General features: G+C 43.9%; 1 protein-coding gene across 1 annotated transcript; it reads right to left on the bottom strand.

Annotated features, from left to right (window-relative positions):
* Positions 1-2,313: 2,313 nt before the first annotated feature.
* fis1 (fission, mitochondrial 1) lies at positions 2,314-17,740 on the bottom strand. Its single transcript, XM_073050198.1, has 5 exons — positions 17,621-17,740; positions 14,326-14,458; positions 13,614-13,690; positions 13,421-13,526; positions 2,314-2,667 (listed from the first exon to the last, which is right to left on the bottom strand). The coding sequence occupies exons 1-5, from the start codon at positions 17,663-17,665 to the stop codon at positions 2,570-2,572; spliced, it is 459 nt and encodes a 152-aa protein (XP_072906299.1). The 5' UTR covers positions 17,666-17,740; the 3' UTR covers positions 2,314-2,569.
* Positions 17,741-18,370: the final 630 nt, after the last annotated feature.

The following is an 18,370-nucleotide window of genomic DNA, read 5'->3' as shown; positions in this document are numbered from 1 at the left end:
TACACAATATGTCAAAAGGATAGGCAGGTAGGCAGAGGGTGGGGAGGCTCTGTTGGTAAAACAAAATCAAATCATTCCAAAGAGGTGACATAGGATTGGAAAATGAAGAATTATTGTGGGTAGAGCTAAGAAACTGCAAGGGTAAAAAGACCCTGATGAGACTGTATACAAACCTCCGAACAATAGTAAAGATGTGCTCTACAAATTACAACAGGAGATAGAAAATACATGCCAAAAGGGCAATGCTACAATAGTCATGGAGGATTTCGATACACAGGTAGACTGGGAAATTCGGGTTGGTGCTGGACCCCAAGAGGGGGAATTTATAGAATGCCTGCAAGTTGGCTTTTTAGAGCAGCTCATGGTTGAGCCTATTAGGGGATCAGCTATTCTTGATTGGGTATTGTGCAATGAACCAGAATTGATTAGCGAGCTTAAGATAAAGGAACCCTTAGGGGATCAGTGATCATAATGTGATAAAATTCACCCTACAATTTGAGAAGACGAAGCTAAAGTCAGATGTATCAGTATTACAGTAGAGTAAAGGGAATTGCAGAGGTATGCGAGAGAAGCTAGCCAAAATTCATTGGAAGGGAACACTAGCAGAGATGATGGCAGAGCTGCAAAGGTTGGAATTTCTGGAAGCAATTCGAAAGGTTCAAGGGTTCAATTTTCTATCAGAGAATGTATACAACATTCAACCTAAAAGTCTTACTCTTCGTAGTCACCCACGAAACAGAACCAAAAAACCCAAAAGAATGAATGACAGAAAACGTCAGAACCCCCCAAAGACTCCCTCCCCCGCACACACTGCAGCAAAAGCATCAACCCTCCCCCCCTTGCTCCAGCAAAAGCATCAACCCCCCCACCACCACTACCCACCATGCAAGTATTAGCAAAGCCCCCAGAGACCATGATCTATAGTCCATCAAAATCTACTGTCCATCCCAACACTTCGACATCTCTTTCTCTCATCAGCAAAGGAGAAAATAGCACTCCTGCAACAACGAGAGGGGAGACCAATAGCTCAGTTTCTATATTACAATCGAAAAGCCAAATATTCTAAAGGCAGGATGACACAACCGTGGCTGACAAAAGATGTCAAAGCCAATATTAAAGTCAAAGAGAAGGTATACAAGGGGTGATTGATAAGTTCGTGGCCTAAGGTAGAAGGAGACAATTTTAGAAAACCTAGCACATTTATTTTTCAACATAGTCCCCTCCTACATTTACATACTTAGTCCAGCAGTCGTGGAGCATACCAATCCCTTCTTTGTAGAAGTCGGCATCTTGGACCTCCAGAAGAGGTCCGCAAGGGGTGATTGATAAGTTTGTGGCCTAAGGTAGAAGGAGATGAGTTATTAACTTCAAACTTTCTGCATAATCACCCAAAGATTTGACCTGCACGTGCATGTAACGAGAACTGTATAACTCATCTCCTTCTACCTTAGGCCATGAACTTATCAATCACCCCTGCTGTGGACCACTCTGGCGGTCCAAGACGCCGACTTCTACGAAGAAGAAGTGGAAGTGGTGGCTGTGGGTCCAATTTCAACATTTAAGAGGAATTTGGATAGGTATATGGATGGGAGGGGTATGGACCAGGTGTAGTTCAATGGGATTAAGCAGATGAAGAGTCGGTTTTCTTTGCTGTAGTGTTCTACAACTATGACTCTACACCTGGTGTTGAAAAGATGCTGGAATGTCTAATCAAGGAAAAAAGAGCTAGATGTAGCAACCAAAGCAAAATGGTTTTATAAAACACAAAAAAATTGACAAATGTGCTGGGGTTCTTCAAGGATGTAGCAAGCAGTGTCTATGAAGGAGAACATGGAGATGAACCGTACTTGGATTTCCAGATAGCAGTGCTCCTCTAACAAATACATAGCATTACAGACAGATGCATAAGTAATGATCTTACAGCACTTCAGAAAGCATACCAATGCGGACTCAAGACTGGTCATCACATACAGAAGCTCAGCCCCACCAAATCTCCAAACCATTTCTCTACATCTCATTCATCTCAGGACAATAACCCCCTACTTATCCACCATACTCCAACCCCTCTGGTTATTCCCAACTACACACCGCAGACTCCACAACTTGTTCCCCCCCTCCTCACAAATTCACTGCACCACAAAATTCCACACACAAAACATCTCAGGGCCACAGATACTGCCCCTCACATAGGAGTGTTTAATGAGGCAACAGGAGCTGTACATTGCCTCCTCCATATCCTGGGGGCATTTGAAGGGAGTGTGAAGGAGACTGTCGGAATTTCTGTCATAGCATGGCTCTGGCTGACACACACTGTTAAATTGGCTGGTTTATTCAGTTTACAAAGTTGTTATTTATAACATTTACACCAGTGTTTTCCCAAAGGGATAACTGAACAATTGTTCCAAGAACAGTCACTGATACAGTATTAGAAAGTAATTAAATATTTTACATTAAACAATGTTCAGTGTAAAGCATTGATGCAGAAAAACTTCAGTCAAGCCAAGATTCAGTGTTATAGAGAGGATCATTAAATTAAAGGAAGCACTTGCAGCATCTTCAGGCACATAGGTCAGGATTTGCCCTTGCTCACGGCCAGTCCGATCAGTCCCGCCATTCCGGCCAGTCCCACGATTGCACCCCCAACGATCGCCATGCCAAGCAGGCCATCTGCAAAGAACAGTGGAAAGGTCAGGATGGTGAGCAACACGGAGGAAGAGCTATTGAGAGGCACAGAAAGGTCAGCGTGATGAACGGCACTCCGGCCAGTGGCCAGAGGGGAGGCTCCTGAGCTCGGTCCTACGGAAGTTAGAGGGATCGCGTTCTATCCCATTCCTGTATGTGAGTTAGCAGCCAGACCACAGAATGCAATGCCTTTCACTACAGGGTTCCCAAACAACAATGTGGGCCACTCATTCCATTGCCACTTTCTAAAATAAAGCTGCATAGTAACTGGTTCTTCAGTATTTCATTTCATGTATTCCATGGTGCTGAATCACTTGGTAACATTTATTTGATTGTACAACTTAAACCTGAGAATTTAAACCCAATGGTGTCACAAAACATCCAAGTTAGGTAAAGCGGTGTTTCTAGAGCAAACTGCATACAGTTGCCATTTCCTAAAATAAAACGATGTAGGAACTTAAACTATTATGCATTTCATGGAGCTGAATTGTTTGGTAGCATTCATTTGATTGTGTAACTGAACCCTGAGAAGTTAAGCACAATGATATCAGAAAACTTCTTCCAAACTGGTTAAATCCTCCCTTTGCTGAGGAACTTGTGTAAGATGTTCATTTAGTGTCAGGCTCATGTAATGGAGAGATAAAATAAGACAACATGAAACAGTCTCCTCACCAAGGCTGCATCAAACACAGGTTTAAACTAATCCCATTTTATCCTCCCCACAGTTCTTTCAACTCCTCCCACATTTTCCCCTCACCTGCAAACTAGGGGCAATTTACAGCAGCCAGTAAACCCACAATCTGCACTTCCATTGGGACGTGGAAGGGAACTGCAGCACCTGGAGAAATGCACTTGATCACAGCAAGAACGTTCAAACTCCACACAGAAACACTGGAGGTCAGGGCTGAACCAGGATCTCTAACTTTACCAGCTGCATTACTGTCCTGTCCCGTTGTTGTCAGGGGTTACAGGAGCACTGTTCTTTCTGAAGCACATTAAGAACATGGTTTTGAAGTTTATACATGGTACTACATATTGCTGTCAGAGAGCAGAATGTGCAGTGGGTCCGCCTATGGGAGATTGCTTTCGATACAATAGTGGGAGAGAGATGATAAAGTCATAAATGTACAATTTTTTTTAAGTGGTAAGAAGGCCTGAGGACATTTATTAGAGAAGATTTGTTCACATTCAACACCAGATTCAGCAACCTTCAGACAAACTATACTCAAGGAATAAAGTACAACATGGCGAGTATGATACAGTACATTATTGAGATATAGAGGTGTACTGGTTAGTACAACACTGTACAGTACCAGCACTCGGGTTCAATTCCTACCACCGTCTGTAAAGACTTTGTACATTCTCCACGTGACTGTGTGGTTTTCCTCCGGGAGCTCCAGTTTCCTCCCACAGTCCAAAGATGTACAGTACTGGCTGGTGGACTAATTGGTCATTGTAAATTGTCCTGTGATTAGGCTAGGGTTAAAATCGGGGGTTGCTAGTCAGCACAGCTGTATCTCAATGAATAAATAAATAAATACAGAATAGACAGGAACTAGAGCAGAAGGAAATGGAAGGGTGCAGAAAAGAAATAGATTTGGTGAAAAGGATAAAATCATAACAAAAGGCAAGATAGTAGTGGAGACACAAGAGATTGCAGACGGTAGTAGAGATGTGAAACTAGAATTAGCAAAGGATCACGGGTCAACTGGGCACCGACTTTACCGCTGGATAAATACTTCCTGTCATTTTTAAGTGTTTATGCTTAAAATAGAGCATTCAGCAAAAAACTAGGGTGAATTAACAGGGTATTTATAACTTCTACGTAGTTAGGAATAAACAGAGCAGCTCATGCCTGAGAGGCTGTAAGTTAGAGAGTGTAGACAATACACACCAGGTGGAACCAGATGTCCAAAGAAACTGTAACACCAGTCAGATCAAGTCAAGCAGCAGCTGGATTTATTACCAGCACTATGGTGTAACCTCCAAGAGGACCACAATGCTTGTCATTGCGTTGCCTCGGTGACCCAGAAAGCTATGTTGGCTGGAGTCAGGGCGGTTTCTCCTTTGGCTTTTGGTAGGGTCACCCGTGCCAATTTGGTCAGCAGGTAGAGGCCAGTCTAAGAGTGGTCCACCAGTTTTCCAGGTTCAGGGGTTCAGCTCAGGGCTAGCAACCCTGACTGGTAAAACAAAACTGTTACGGAGACAGCAATGAAGAATCCTTCAACATCTGAGTGTGACGGTATTCCTGAGTCTCCACCTGGGACTTGTATGACTGACAGTAGTGAAAAACCGAGCTACTGACACAATGAAGGAAGCCGCTGAACAATGCTGAGATGGAGGACCTTCATTGCTGCCCGAAAGGCCGCGGCATAACAGGCAGTAGAGACTATGGTGTGAACTTCTGTCATGTATCAATTAGACTATGACGAGTTCAGAGTAATGCTCAAAAGAGAAAATCATTAAACAGTTACTAGGCTTCTAGCTTGGGCAAGGCCTTGCATTTGATAAGACAGACTGTGGATACACAGAGCACTGGGTGAAACAAAAACAGGTTCAAGAGGTTAAACAGGTTTCTGCTCAATGGGTACACATACATCAACCAAGCCTTTATAATCCTAGACTTCATTATCAATCAAAAATAAGGTTCAACGCTGGAACTATGTAAATGACAAGTCTGCCCTCAGCTGGAGGATTGTGTGCAATGCTTAAAATACTGAACAGATTTATAGTAAAGGGACTTGGCACAGACTTATTAGCTCTCCCCATATGCAGATGGGATAGAAAAACAGATTATTCTGGCCAAAATGACCAGCAGTAATCTGACTGAGCTGTTTCAAGGGTTTAAACACTGCAAAGAATGAGAAATTTTCTAATGCTCATGTCTGTACAAAGTTTACACTCTCAGGATATCTAAACGCACTCTGAAGTGCAAGTGACTAACAGTTTTAAGTACCAGCAAGCTCTCAAGGGCAGCAAACATTGTTGGGATCAAATAATCAGCTGAATCTTCTGCCCTATAACCACCCGCTACTTGATCACGTTTCCCAGTAAGTACTGATGAAGTTTAAGCAACACCTATCTACTTGCACCACAATCTCATACAGCAATTCCAATAGGCAGGAATACATGAAGCTGCAGAGTAGGGGACTCTGCCGAATAAACCATAGGCACATCCCTCCCCACCATCAGGAGGAACCTCAAGAAGGCAATATCTAACAAAGGCCCACACCTTCTGGGCCAGGCAGGAGGTACAGAAGTCTGAAGTCTCACGTCAGCAGCTTCAAGATCAGCTACTTCCCTTCAACCATTCGGTTCTTAAATCTACCTGCAAAAACCTACTAACTAATTTAGTACAACTAGATTATGACCACTTTGCACAACAATGGATATTTTGTCCTAATTCCATTCTTGCTTGTAACAACTGTTTATAATTACTGGGAGAAGGCAGGAGAATGGGATAACGAATCAGCCATAACGGAACGGCATACTACATGCCTGTAATACCACTGTAAGTTTTCATTGCACTTGTATATATGACAATAAACAACTTTGATTCTCAAGTTTTGGTCACGATCTCTGAAATACTCCCTCACCGACACCTGCCCGGCTACATTTCCAAAATTTAGGTCCAGTACCGCCCCTTCTCTAGGATCATCTACATATTGGATGTATGATAAAAACTTCAAACCTCTGAGCCTTTCACATTTCAATACTCAGTGTTCAGGACTCTGAAGTCCCCACTACCTGAACCATAGACCATAGAACACAGGCAGAACCAGGCCACTCAGCCCATCAAGTTCTCCGCCACTCCATCACGGATGATTTATTATCCCTCTCATGACACTCTTCTGCTTCCCCCCCCCCCCCCCCCACAACCTTTAACACCCTTACTAATCAAGAACCTACCAACCTCCACTTTAAACCTACTCAATGATTTGGCCTCCACACCTGCCCATGGCAATGAATTCCAGACACACCACCCTTTGGCTAAAGAAATCCATTCTCATCTATATGCTAAATGGACATCCCTCTATTCTGAGGCTGTGCTCTCTGATCCTAGACTCACCCACTATAGGAAACGTCCTGTCCACATCCACTATCTAGGCCTTTCAATATTCAAAGTAACACTAAGAAAAAGTTGGAGGAACTCAGCAGGTCAGGCAGCTTCTATGGAAATAAATAAACAGTCGACATTTCAGGCCAGGACCCTTCTTCAGGACGGAAATAAGATGGGGAAGACGCCAGAATAAAAAGGTGAGGGGAGGGGAAGGAGGCTAGCTAGTATGTGATAGGTGAAGCCAAGTGGGTGGGAAAGGTAAAGCGCTGGAGAAGAAGGAATCTGATTGGACAGGAAAGTGGACCATAGGAGAGGGATCCAGGTGGATGTGATTGGCAGGTGAGAAGGGGTAAGAGGCAAGAGTGGGGAAAAGAAGAGGAGGGGAGGGGGGATATTTACCAGAAGGAGAAATCAACATTCATGCCATCAGGTTGGAGGCTACCTGGGGGAATACAAGGTGTTGCTCCTCCACCCTGAGACTGGCCTCATCTTGACACAAAAGGAAGCCATGGATCAACGTCAGAATAGAAATAGGAATTAAAATGTTTGGCCACTGGGAATTTCTGTTATTGGTGGATGGAGTGGAGGTGCTCAACGAGTCTCACCAATGCAGAGGAGGCTGCATCGGGAGCACTGGACACAATAGACAACCCCAGAAGATTTGCAAGAGAAGTGTTGCTTCACCTGGAAAGACTGTTTTGGGCCCCAGGTGGAGGTGAGAGAGGAAGTGAATGGGCAGGAGTAACACTTGCTCCACTTGCAGGGAAAAGTGCCGAGAGGGAGGGAGGACAAATGGACAAGGGATACAAGAGAATCACAGAGGGAGATATCCCTGCAGAAACAGGGGCAGGGGTAAAGATGTGTTTAGCAATAGGATCTTCTGGAGATAGCAGAAGTTGCAGAGGATGATGTGTTGGATGCAGAGGCTCATGGGGTTGTAGGAAAGGACCAGAGTAACTCCATAACTGTTAAGTCGGCGGGAAGATGGGGTGAGTGCAAATATTAGGGAAATAAAGGAGATGTAGGTGAGGGCCGCATCCATAATGGATGAAGGGAAACCCATTCTTTGAAGGAAGATGTTTCAGAAAGGAAAGTCACTTCCTGGGAACAGATGCAGCGGAGGTAAAGGAACTGAAAAAAGGAACAGCATTTTTACAGGAGACAGGGAGGGAAGAAGTATAGTCAAGATAACCATGAGAATTGGTAGGTTTATAAAATAAGTCAGTTGACAGCTTGTCTCCAGAGATGGAGACAGATCGAGAAAGGGGAGGGAGGTGTCAGAAATGGACCAGGTGAATTTAAGGGCAGGGTGGAAGTTGGAGGCAAAGTTGATGAAATTGACAAGCTAATCCTGGGTCCAATGGAGTCTTCAACACAGCAGAGGAGGAGTTGAAGAATATTACCAGGGAAGGCTTTGAACATGGACTGTTCTATGTAACCAACAACAAAATCAGGCATAGCTGGGGCCCATGGCTACCTCTCAAGTCTGGAGATAGTGGGACAAGCCAAAGGAAAAATTGTTGAGGGTGAGGACCAGTTCAGCCGATGGAAGAGGGTGGTGGTAGAAGGTAATTGGTTGGTTCTTTTGTTAAGACAAAAGTGGATAGAAGCATAATGGGACTGAACATCCATGATGAAAATGAGGCAGTCAACACCAGGGAATTATAAGTTACTGAGGAGATGGAGCGCATGAGAAGTGCTGCAGATGTAGGTGGCGAGGGCCTGAATCAAGGTACAAGGACACGAGTTCAGCGGGACAGGAGCCGGCAGAGACAACAGGCCTACTCGGACAGTTGGGTTTATGGATCTTGGGTAGGAGATAGAAGCGGGCAGTGCGGGGTAAGGGAACTATGAATTTGGTGGCAGTGGATAGGAGTTCTCCAGAGTTGATGAGGGCAGTGATGGTGTCGGAGACAGTTTCTGATGGTCCGGAGAGGGGTCCTCTTCAAAAGTAGATGCGAGGAGGTATCTGAGAGTTGCTGCCCAGCCTCAGCAAGGTCGAGGTCAGTGTGGCACTCTGACCGCTATTCAATAGGTTTCAATGAGACTCCCCCCCCCCCATTCTTCTAAACTCCAGTGAGTACAGGCCCAGAGCCATCAAATGCTCCTCATATGTTAAATCTTTCACTCTTTCATTCCTGGAATCATTCTCAGGAACCTCCTCTGATATACTTTCAACTTCAACATGTGACTCTTTCAACATTCAATAGGTTACAATGAGATCTTCCCTCATTCTTCTAAATTCCCAGTGAGTGGGGGTGACATTTGCAATGCCTTTTTCTCACTGTTACCATCAGGTAGGAGGCACAGAAGCCTGAAGGCACACACTCAGCGATTCAGGAACAGCTTCTTCCTCTCTGCCATCCAATTCCTAAATGGACATTGAACCCGTGAACACTAGCTCACATTTTTAATATATATTATTTCTGGGGGGTTTTTGCATTATTTTTAATCTATGCAATATACACATACTGTAATTGATATACTTATTTTTTTCTTCTTCTAGATTATGTATTGCATTGAACTGCTGCTGCTGTTAACAAATTTCACATCACATGCTGGTGATAATAAACCTGATTCTGAATTTCCAGTCCTCCAGAAGCATGCCAGAATCTATTAATTCTTGAAAGATCATTACTAATGCCACCACAATCGCTTCAGCTACCTCTTTGAGAACCCTGGGGTGTAGTCCATCTGGTCCAAAGTTCAAAAATTTTCTAAGTAAATTTATTATCAAAGCACATATATTGCACAATATAAAACCCTGAGATTCATCACTTCTGCCCCCTGATACACTCAAATTTCTGGCACATTGCTTGTGTTTTCCACAGTGAAGACTGAGACAAATTCTTATTAAATTCATCTCTGTCATTTCTTTATCCCACATTACTTCCTCTGCAGCGTCATTTTCCAGTGGTCTAACAACCATTTTTGCCTCTTTTACTCTTTATATATCTGAAAAAAACTTTAGTTATCCTTTGATATTTTTGGCTAATTTACCTTCAGAAGAGCTATTCTTATGGATTTTTTTAAACTTGCCTTCTGTTGGTTTTTGAAAGCTTCCCAAAGCTAGCGTCCCTTCCCCATCAACTTTGGCCAGCTCCTCTCTCATGTAGAACAAGGGTTCTACATCTTCCGATCTACATCACCTCTTTCTAAGGATTTGATTTAATTCTTTTACCAACAGAGCCACCTCAATTCCTCTGCCTTCCTTTTGATACATGGTATCAATGCACATTAAACTCCCCAACTATGATCTTTTTAACCATGACTTAGTGATACCCACCAATCTCTACTCTGCTACAAGATCATCTACCTTATTCAATATAGTGTGCATTCAAATACAATACCTTAAATCCTAATCTGTCACCTTTTTTTTCGGTTTTCCCATGTTACACTGTGACTCATTTTACTGACTGTAATTTTGCCCCATCATCTGCCTGTTCTTCCTCACATTGCATCAATTTATATACTAACAGCTCCATCCTTAGGCCGATCACTATGATTACCATCCCCCTGCCAAATTAGTTTAAAACCCCTCCAACAGCCCCAGCAAACCTACTTGCAAGGATGCTGGTCCCCCTCAGGTCCAGGTGTATCCCATCCTTTTTGTACAGGTCATACCTTCCCCAGAAGAGATCCCAATGATCAAGAAATTTGAAACCTGGCCCCCTGCACCACTTCTTCAGCCACTCGTTCATCTGTACCATCATCCTATTCCTGCCCTGACTAGCACATGGTACTGGTAGTAATCCAGAGATTACTACCATGGAGGTCCTGTTCTTCAGTCTCCTGTCTAACTCATACTTATTGTGCATGACCTCTTCCCCCTTTCTACCTATCTCATTGGTGCCAATGTGCACCACGACCTCTGGCTGCTCACTCTCCCTCTTAAGAATCTTCTGGACCCTAGTAACACAGCATCTTGGCTTCTTTCGTGGCCACAGAATCTGCTGACCATCCACTGAACTATCAAGTCTTCCATCACTATCAGTTTGCCTGACTTTATCCTTCCCTGCTGAGCCTCAGAGTTCCACTGGCCTGGCCTCCCTGCTCTTGTACCCTGACAAATCATTTCCCACTAGCAGTATACATATTGCTGAGGGGCATGGCCACCAGGGAACCCTCCACAAGCTGTTTACTCCTCTTACTTCTCATGATGGTCACCCATCTACTATCTGTGTGTGTGACCACCTCAGTAAAAGTCTTTCAGCTTCCCAGATAGTCCTGAGTGTATCCAGCTCCAGCTCCTTGACATCGTCAGTCAGGACTGAAGCTGGGTGCACTTCCTGCAGCTACAGTCATCAAGGAGACAGAAGGAGCATTCTACTTCCTGAAATACCATCCTGCCTACGCTTGCTATATCTTTAACTTCTCAAACTGAAGTTCAAGCCTGCAACCGTTCTCGTCGAAGGCAGTTGAACGAAAGCTTGACCACTCTAAACGCTGTCCACTCCAACAATGGCTTAAACCTCGCCCTTTTTATTGGCCCTTGCTAAGTTACTTTTAACCCAAGCAACACTGGCTCCGTAGACAAGCCCTGACAGGTCCCACTCACTTTTGAACACTGGTGCGCGAAGTCCACAAGGAACTGTATCCAATTCACTCAGTGACCTCCGGCTCCATAGACAAGTCCCAACAGGCCACGGTCACTTTTTAAATCTGGTGCATTAAGTCCGAAAGGAACTACCTCCATCTCACTCCTTGATCTCGCACTCTGCAGACAAGTCCTGATAGGCTCTTTTCCTCTTACACCTGTCTATATATATCTTCCCCTGGTTGTTACACCTGCAGTACATCCCCCTGCAAAGTGACTGTCCTCCTTTCTGATCCACCTATGTAGTCTCACTTCAAAACCTTTCTAGGAGATCAGTCCATTACTACAGGAATGGACTCCAATGGCACCTTTTTTAAGATCCCTCCCTACCCCGCTCCCATTATACCTGATGATTCTATTCCCTGGAATCTTGAATTACCAACTCCGGGCATCTTTCAAAACAACACAACGCACAAAATGCTGGAGGAGCTCAGCAGAAATGTCATCTGTCCATCGCCCTAACCTGCTGAGTTCCTCCTACATTGCGTGTTGCTTCTTTCAAGCACACCTCAATGACAACAAAACACTTAAGGCAATGTCAACAGAATACTGCCAGAAATCTGAAATCCAGGAGCTCAGAGGTTGAGGTTTTTGAACACACTGTGACTATTGTCTTTGGCAATTGTTGCTTCTTTAATTTAATAAATTGATTGTAGTTCTAACCAATACATCAGTACCCAGTGTCCCAAACTGCAGCTTCCCTTATACCACTGTTAACAAAGCCCTAAGTGGCATCTCATCCACTTGGTCTGTCTCTCGTCTCCTCCCTGGAACAGAAGGATAGAATTTTCCCCCGTCCTCGCCACCATCCACACTAGAAAGATCATTGCTTTGTCCACGTTTACCCTTTATAACTGCTCCCATTCATTCAGAAACCAGAGAACAGCTTAACCCACAGTTACCCTGTTTCACCTGATCTTTACAATGTCCCACTCCCTGCAGCTCTGAGTTTTGGATAGACAACTGTCACATGCCTGGTGAACCTCCTTTAGATCAACTCCAGTGTTAAGGCACAACCCACCCCAGCAGCTGGGACATTTTCAAAAGGAGGTGAATCAAGCAGTCGACATCCACCATTAAGGATCTCCACCACACTCTTCTCATTCCTGCCATCAAGGAGGAAATACAGGAACCTGAAGCTCCACGCTCAGTGTTTTAGGAACAGCTTTCTCTTCTCTGCCACCAGATTTTCAAACAGTCCATGAACACTACCTCACTATCTATCTTTAGCACTATGCATTAATTTTTATTGTAACATGGTGATTTTTTTTTACACCTTGTACTACACGGCTACTGTAAAACAACAAATTTTACGATCTATGTCAGTGATAATAAACCTCATTCAGAATGGTGTGCATCTCTCCAGATCTGGTTATGAGGGAAATACAATGGGATTAGTTGCAAGGGCTGGGTGATGGCAAAGCACACTGTGGCTAATGGGCCAGTTCCCATGCTGAAAGAGTGTGTGAGAAGGCTCAGCAAGGAACTAGATAATAAACAGAGAAAGTTATAGGAATACAAGGTCGCAACAACAAAGTGCATTGCTCTTCAAAAGAGCAACTGCAGGGCTGATGAGGCCAACTTCCTATGGTGTCCAGTAAGAACTTATTCTTTAAACTGACAACCATGTGAGGTGCGTCAGTCCTTGTGGGTCATAGTCCATTTGAAATGGAAGGAAATACAATGTGTAGTGCTGACCCAGGCAGATTCTAAAGATGTATCAATGTCATTTCTATGTATACATTCAGTGTCTCAGCACTGCAGTTGTACTGGGCAGATGACCACAGGATGGTCCAAGAGATGGGTTTCAAAGGAGAGTAGAGTTCAAAGTTGGAGAATAGCGTACAAAATCAGAGACTGAAGGAAAGAATTCCAGAATTCAGAGCCTCGGTATTTGGAGGCAACTGAGCAATTACACTCAAACAAGATTGGAGGATCGGAAATTGAGAAACCCGTATATCTGATTTATGAGGCCATGGCGCAATATACTGCGATGGACACAAAAACAAAGGAAATTGAGACAGCTTATATCGCGTGGCAGGCTCACAGTTTATGGACTGCCTCAGCATTCCACATCTCACCTCTCTGCATCTTTTTGTTGATGAGTTTTTCCATCTCCAAGCACTGCTGGTTGTGTGGCTCATTTTTCAACATTGAGCGAATGAATTTCAGAGCTTTCTCGTATTCCTGAAAGACAGAAAAGTTTTCTCACACTTCTGAAAGACAAGGCACATTCGGTCAAAGCTAGAAGCAGAACAAGCTGTAGACATTCACCTTCAACCGATAATTCCCAACGGCCAGGTAGAAAATGTAATCTCTCTGCTCCTCTTTGGATGAATCGGGATACAACTCTGAATGGAAAGGAGAGGAAAAAAGTGTGAGAGACAATAGGAGAGAAGACAGCAACTGAAAACTCACAAGAACACATACTACTCTCGCCAAAAGTGGTCGAAGTCCTGTCCAAGCAGAGAGCCTGACCTGGAACTACATTACTTTCCGAACACTGTCATCGTTATAAGCAGGGTCTGAGAATTGAACCTCTGCCTCATCCCCTACCCCCAGAAGTGCAAATGCGCTCTCTCCTTCATTAAAAACTTTTCACATTGCCACATCTCGAATGCCATCATGGCACAGATCATGTGAATGGTCAGTCTGTTTGCCAGGAGTCCAAAGCTAGATGACATATGTTAAGGTGAGAGAGGGAATACTTAAAGGGGACCCGGGAAGCACGTTTATCACATAGAGGGCGGTATATATGGAACAATCTACCAGTGGAAGTGATAGAGGCAGATACGATTACAATGATTAAATGATATTTGGACACGTACATAGATAAGAAACCTTTGGAGGAATGTGGGCCAAATGCAGGTAAATAGGACTAGCAGTTTCAGTGGCCTGTTCTGTGCTGTATTATGCCTTGACCCTAAGTTAGCCCTGGCACCAGAACAAGTCAGTGGGATTGAAGAGTGTTCATGGTGTGGCTCACCCTCCAAAATGGCAACTCCTTTAACGATGTCGCTAGAGTATTTGCTCCGGATTAGGCACCAGGCATATTCAAACTGTGTGGCTCTGGAGAGCGAGCCCTGCCTCAATTCTGCATTGTACTTCTTCTCAAACTTCTGCAAAACAGGCAACACAAATGTGGTGACAGAGCAGTATCTACCACACGGTCAGTGTTTCTACCTACTGCTGGATTCAGAACTGCCTTGCATTCTTCTCTCTAACACTGCAGCATGTCCCTAAACACTCCACAAAGCTCAACCAATGTCCCACAACTCCAGGTACTCACGCAAAGGCACCAGCCCAGCCCTGCTCCCACCCATCAATCCCCCTTCCAGCCCCACAATCACCCTACTCCCTACATCCCTCTGCGATCCACCCGTACACCCCTATCAACCCACTCCCAGCCTTCCTCTCACCCACTCCCCCCTCTGCAGAGCCATTCTCCTGTTACCACACAACCATGGGCATCCCCCTGGCCCACAATGCCCGGGTGTTCCTGGCCCCCGCCATCCTACACACAATCCATAGGTGCCCCATGCACAATCCTCAAGCATCCTACCCATAGCACCCCCACACACAATCCCCGGGCATCTCCCCCCCCACCACCACTGCCCCCATGCAATCCCCAGACACCCCCCCCACAACTCCTCCATGTAAAACATTAATAACTTCTACAATCAAGTCTTTTATCCCTAGTTTAATATAATTTCTTCTTCTGTCCCACTTCTAATTTGTGCTGTACCATATCTGCCATGAAAGTAACAAATTTTAATTTATCAACAATCAACAAAACCTTTGTTATAAAATCATGTACTTTATATACTGACTTTAATCTATCAGAATTGTGGATATAATAGGTCCTATTGACATTGTCCTCTGTATTTTCTAAAGAGCTTTTGCATATGATGTGCCCATTTCTTCCCAAACATGCTGCACTTCCACAGCTTTATTCACAGGACACCGTGCCGAAGCAGTGCTATGCTCCCCTCAACAAACGCTACATCTTGGCCTCGTGTATTCTCCACAATTACCATGATCATGTTCTCCACCACATCTGCAACACCATTTTTTACCCCGACATACAGCTGCCACGTGGTCAAACTTTGGGCATTGAAAACATCTCAAATGGAGTGGCACGTAGACTTGAACTATACGACTCATATAACCCAATCCAGCAACTTTTTATCCATCAAATTTAATCAACACCAATAAGTTACAGTACTGTGCAAAAGTCTTAGGCACTATAAATCTGTATAAATTTCATATTTAGATGTTTACCTTTGGTCTTCTGAATTGGTGTCAGTAGAAAAGCCCAAATTTTAGATTTCCAAACACTCATTTTCCAAAAAAAAATTAAATGTTAGAGAATTTTTTGTATTTTGTTAAAGGAACATATTAAATAATAGATCGCTTTTCAAATAAAATCTTGATTACTTCGTAGGTATACAGCCAAGTGCATGATTAAAAAAAGATAACAAACAGGATGCTAATGATCAATGACATAGTGAGTTGAATGAACTAATTGACAAAGAAACGGATGTAGAAGGGATCTAACTGGGCGAAGGACAAGCAAACTAAAAAGGTGAGGCTGTGGCAGATGTGACAGCAGAAATTTTGCAGCAGCAGGAGGTTCAAGTGTGCTGTCCAAGCTCTTCTGAAGAAGCACAAAGAAAAGGGCAAGGTTGAGGACCAGAATTGCAGTGGTCGGCCACAGAAAATTAGTGCAGAAGACAAGAGATACTTCAAGCTGAAGTCCCTTCTAAATTGGGAGAAATCCAGCATTGCTATCAGCTTTGAACTCACAGAAACTGCTGGAACCCAAGTACACCCCTCTACAGTTTGGAGAAGTCTTGTCAGAAGCAGTCTTCATGGAAGAGTTGCTGGCAAAAAGCCATTCATCCATGCTGGAAACAAGACTCACCAACATACAAAAACACAAGGACTGAGGTGCTAAACAATGGCAGCAAGTGCTCTGGACTGACGAGTGAAAATTTGAAATTTTTGACTCCAAGAGGAGGTAGTTTATCTATAGAAAGAACGCTACATGGGATGAGTGTCTGTAGCCAACAGTGAAGCAGGCAGGGGTTCACTGCTGGTTTGGGCTGCACATGAAACTAGTGATCTAGTCAGAATTAATAGAATCCTCAATGCTGAGAAGTACAAGCAGATTCTCATCCATCACATCAGGTAGGTGTCTGATCAGTATTAACTTCATTCTGCAGCAGGACAATGATGCCAAACAAGTGGCCAAGGTCATAAAGAACTATCTTCAGTGAAAAAAAACAAGGAGTTCTGCACAATATGGTATGGCCTCCACAGAGCCCTGATCTCAACATCATTGAGGCTGTCTGAGATTACCTGGAAAGGGAGAAACAAACAAGACAGCCGAAGTCTGCAGAAGAACTGTGATAAGTTCTCCAGGATGTTTGGAACAACCTTACAGCCGATTTTCTTATAAAGCTGCACAACAGTGTACCCAAGAGAACTGTGGCAGTTTTAAAGGAAAAGTGTCACACCAAATATTGATTTGGTTTAGTTCTTTTTACTGTTTACCGCTCTTTATGGTAATTGTTGATATTTAGAAACTTTTCATTATTTTTGAAAGCATTTTTGCCTTAAAGAATTTCTTTAAGTGCCAAAAACTTTTGCACACTACTCTATCTGCTCTTACTCTACCACAAAACCTTTTTAAACGTTTAGCGTTTGTAACTTTTCCACCAACTAAATTATTTTAACGTGGTCCATGGATACATCTAGGCACTCCTGTGATTACTCCCCCAAAGCCACTGTCATTCAGTACAGTTCCTTGGTATTGCTTTCATTCCTTCCATAGCTTTTAAACCTAAAACTTTCTCACGTACCTTATGATCTTTACAAAGCACTAAAAGAGCCCAATCTCTTAGAGAATCTTGCGCAAATGCTATCTAACGTTTTACTTAAATTTGTAATCAATTCGAATCACTATCAGAAACAGATCCACATTTAAACCTCAGCAATATCTTAAACTCTTCCTTATTTTATTTAAAATATGTCTACTGCCTTCATCACTCAACTCGCTGCTTATTTTTCCGTTTCCCAGAAACTTGCCATTCGCCTTCCTCCGTACAACTCCTATGACCCGTTAACTACCCCCGTCTGCTTCCTGGCATCGCTACCCACTCCCCCACCCCCTTCCTGTCTGAGAGTAACTCCCAACAACAAGCTCAGTCAACAACTCTACCGGTCAGTAAAACCCTTTTCTCCCCCTCACCCTCCGCCTATTTCCCCCCGCTCTTTACCAGCAGGTCTTCCGACGACACGATCTCATTGACAATCGCCTCCATTGTTCCGGAAGTTTACGGCTACGTCAGCTTCTGAGCATGTGTCAGTCACACCCCTTCTTACGCATGCGTATTGTTGCTGGATCCGCCGTAGGGTCCCGCCATGTTTGTTGCTGGCAGTCGCTGCCCGTCAAGGCAGGGCTCAAGGCAATGAATAATCAGTTAGTGATCAGTGAGAGTAATTAGCGAATGGCCTGTGGTAAACTATGTGTATACCTGTCTGGACACGCCCCTCTGCTGACTGCTCCTGTGGCTCCTCCCACAGACCCCGGTATAAAGGCGATTGGCGGCACTGCTCCTCCCTCAGTCTCCAAGATGTTGTGGTCACGTTTGCAGCTAATAAAAGCCTATCGTTTGCTTCCCATCTCCGGGAGTTATTGATGGCGCATCATGGCCATTGAGTAATTAGTGAGTGACCGATGAGAGTGGTCAGCGAGTGACTGTTGAGATTGATCAAGGCGTTTGAATGGGGGGTGGATGGAATTACAACAGAATCAGCCATAATCCACCCCCTTCATGTCTGAGAGTCTGATCCTTGTCCCTCGGTTTATGTCGACACAACATACTAGAACGTGGTTAAATGTTACAAAGGGGAATGCACTCACAAATATACGACAAACACGTAAATTATTTACTTTTGCTGTTACATTTATAGAATGTTCATGTACTCATTGGTAAATAAATAGAGGCACAGAGTCGCACAGCACA

This window comes from Hemitrygon akajei, chromosome 7 (genome assembly GCF_048418815.1).
Source record: "Hemitrygon akajei chromosome 7, sHemAka1.3, whole genome shotgun sequence".
Taxonomy (NCBI): Eukaryota; Metazoa; Chordata; class Chondrichthyes; order Myliobatiformes; family Dasyatidae; genus Hemitrygon; species Hemitrygon akajei.
This window is presented reverse-complemented; position numbering and strand designations above follow the sequence as displayed.

Bases quoted from the DNA above. Each gene is read 5' to 3' on its own strand.
- fis1 (XM_073050198.1), bottom strand. From the start codon at position 17,665: ATGGAGGCGATTGTCAATGAGATCGTGTCGTCGGAAGACCTGCTG. The intron at 13,527-13,613 runs GTGAATGTCTAC...TCTGTCTTTCAG, and splicing joins TTGGGAATTATCGGTTGAAG to GAATACGAGAAAGCTCTGAA. The intron at 2,668-13,420 runs GTGAGATGTGGA...TGTTCTTTGCAG, and splicing joins CAACAAAAAGATGCAGAGAG to ATGGCCTGCTTGGCATGGCG.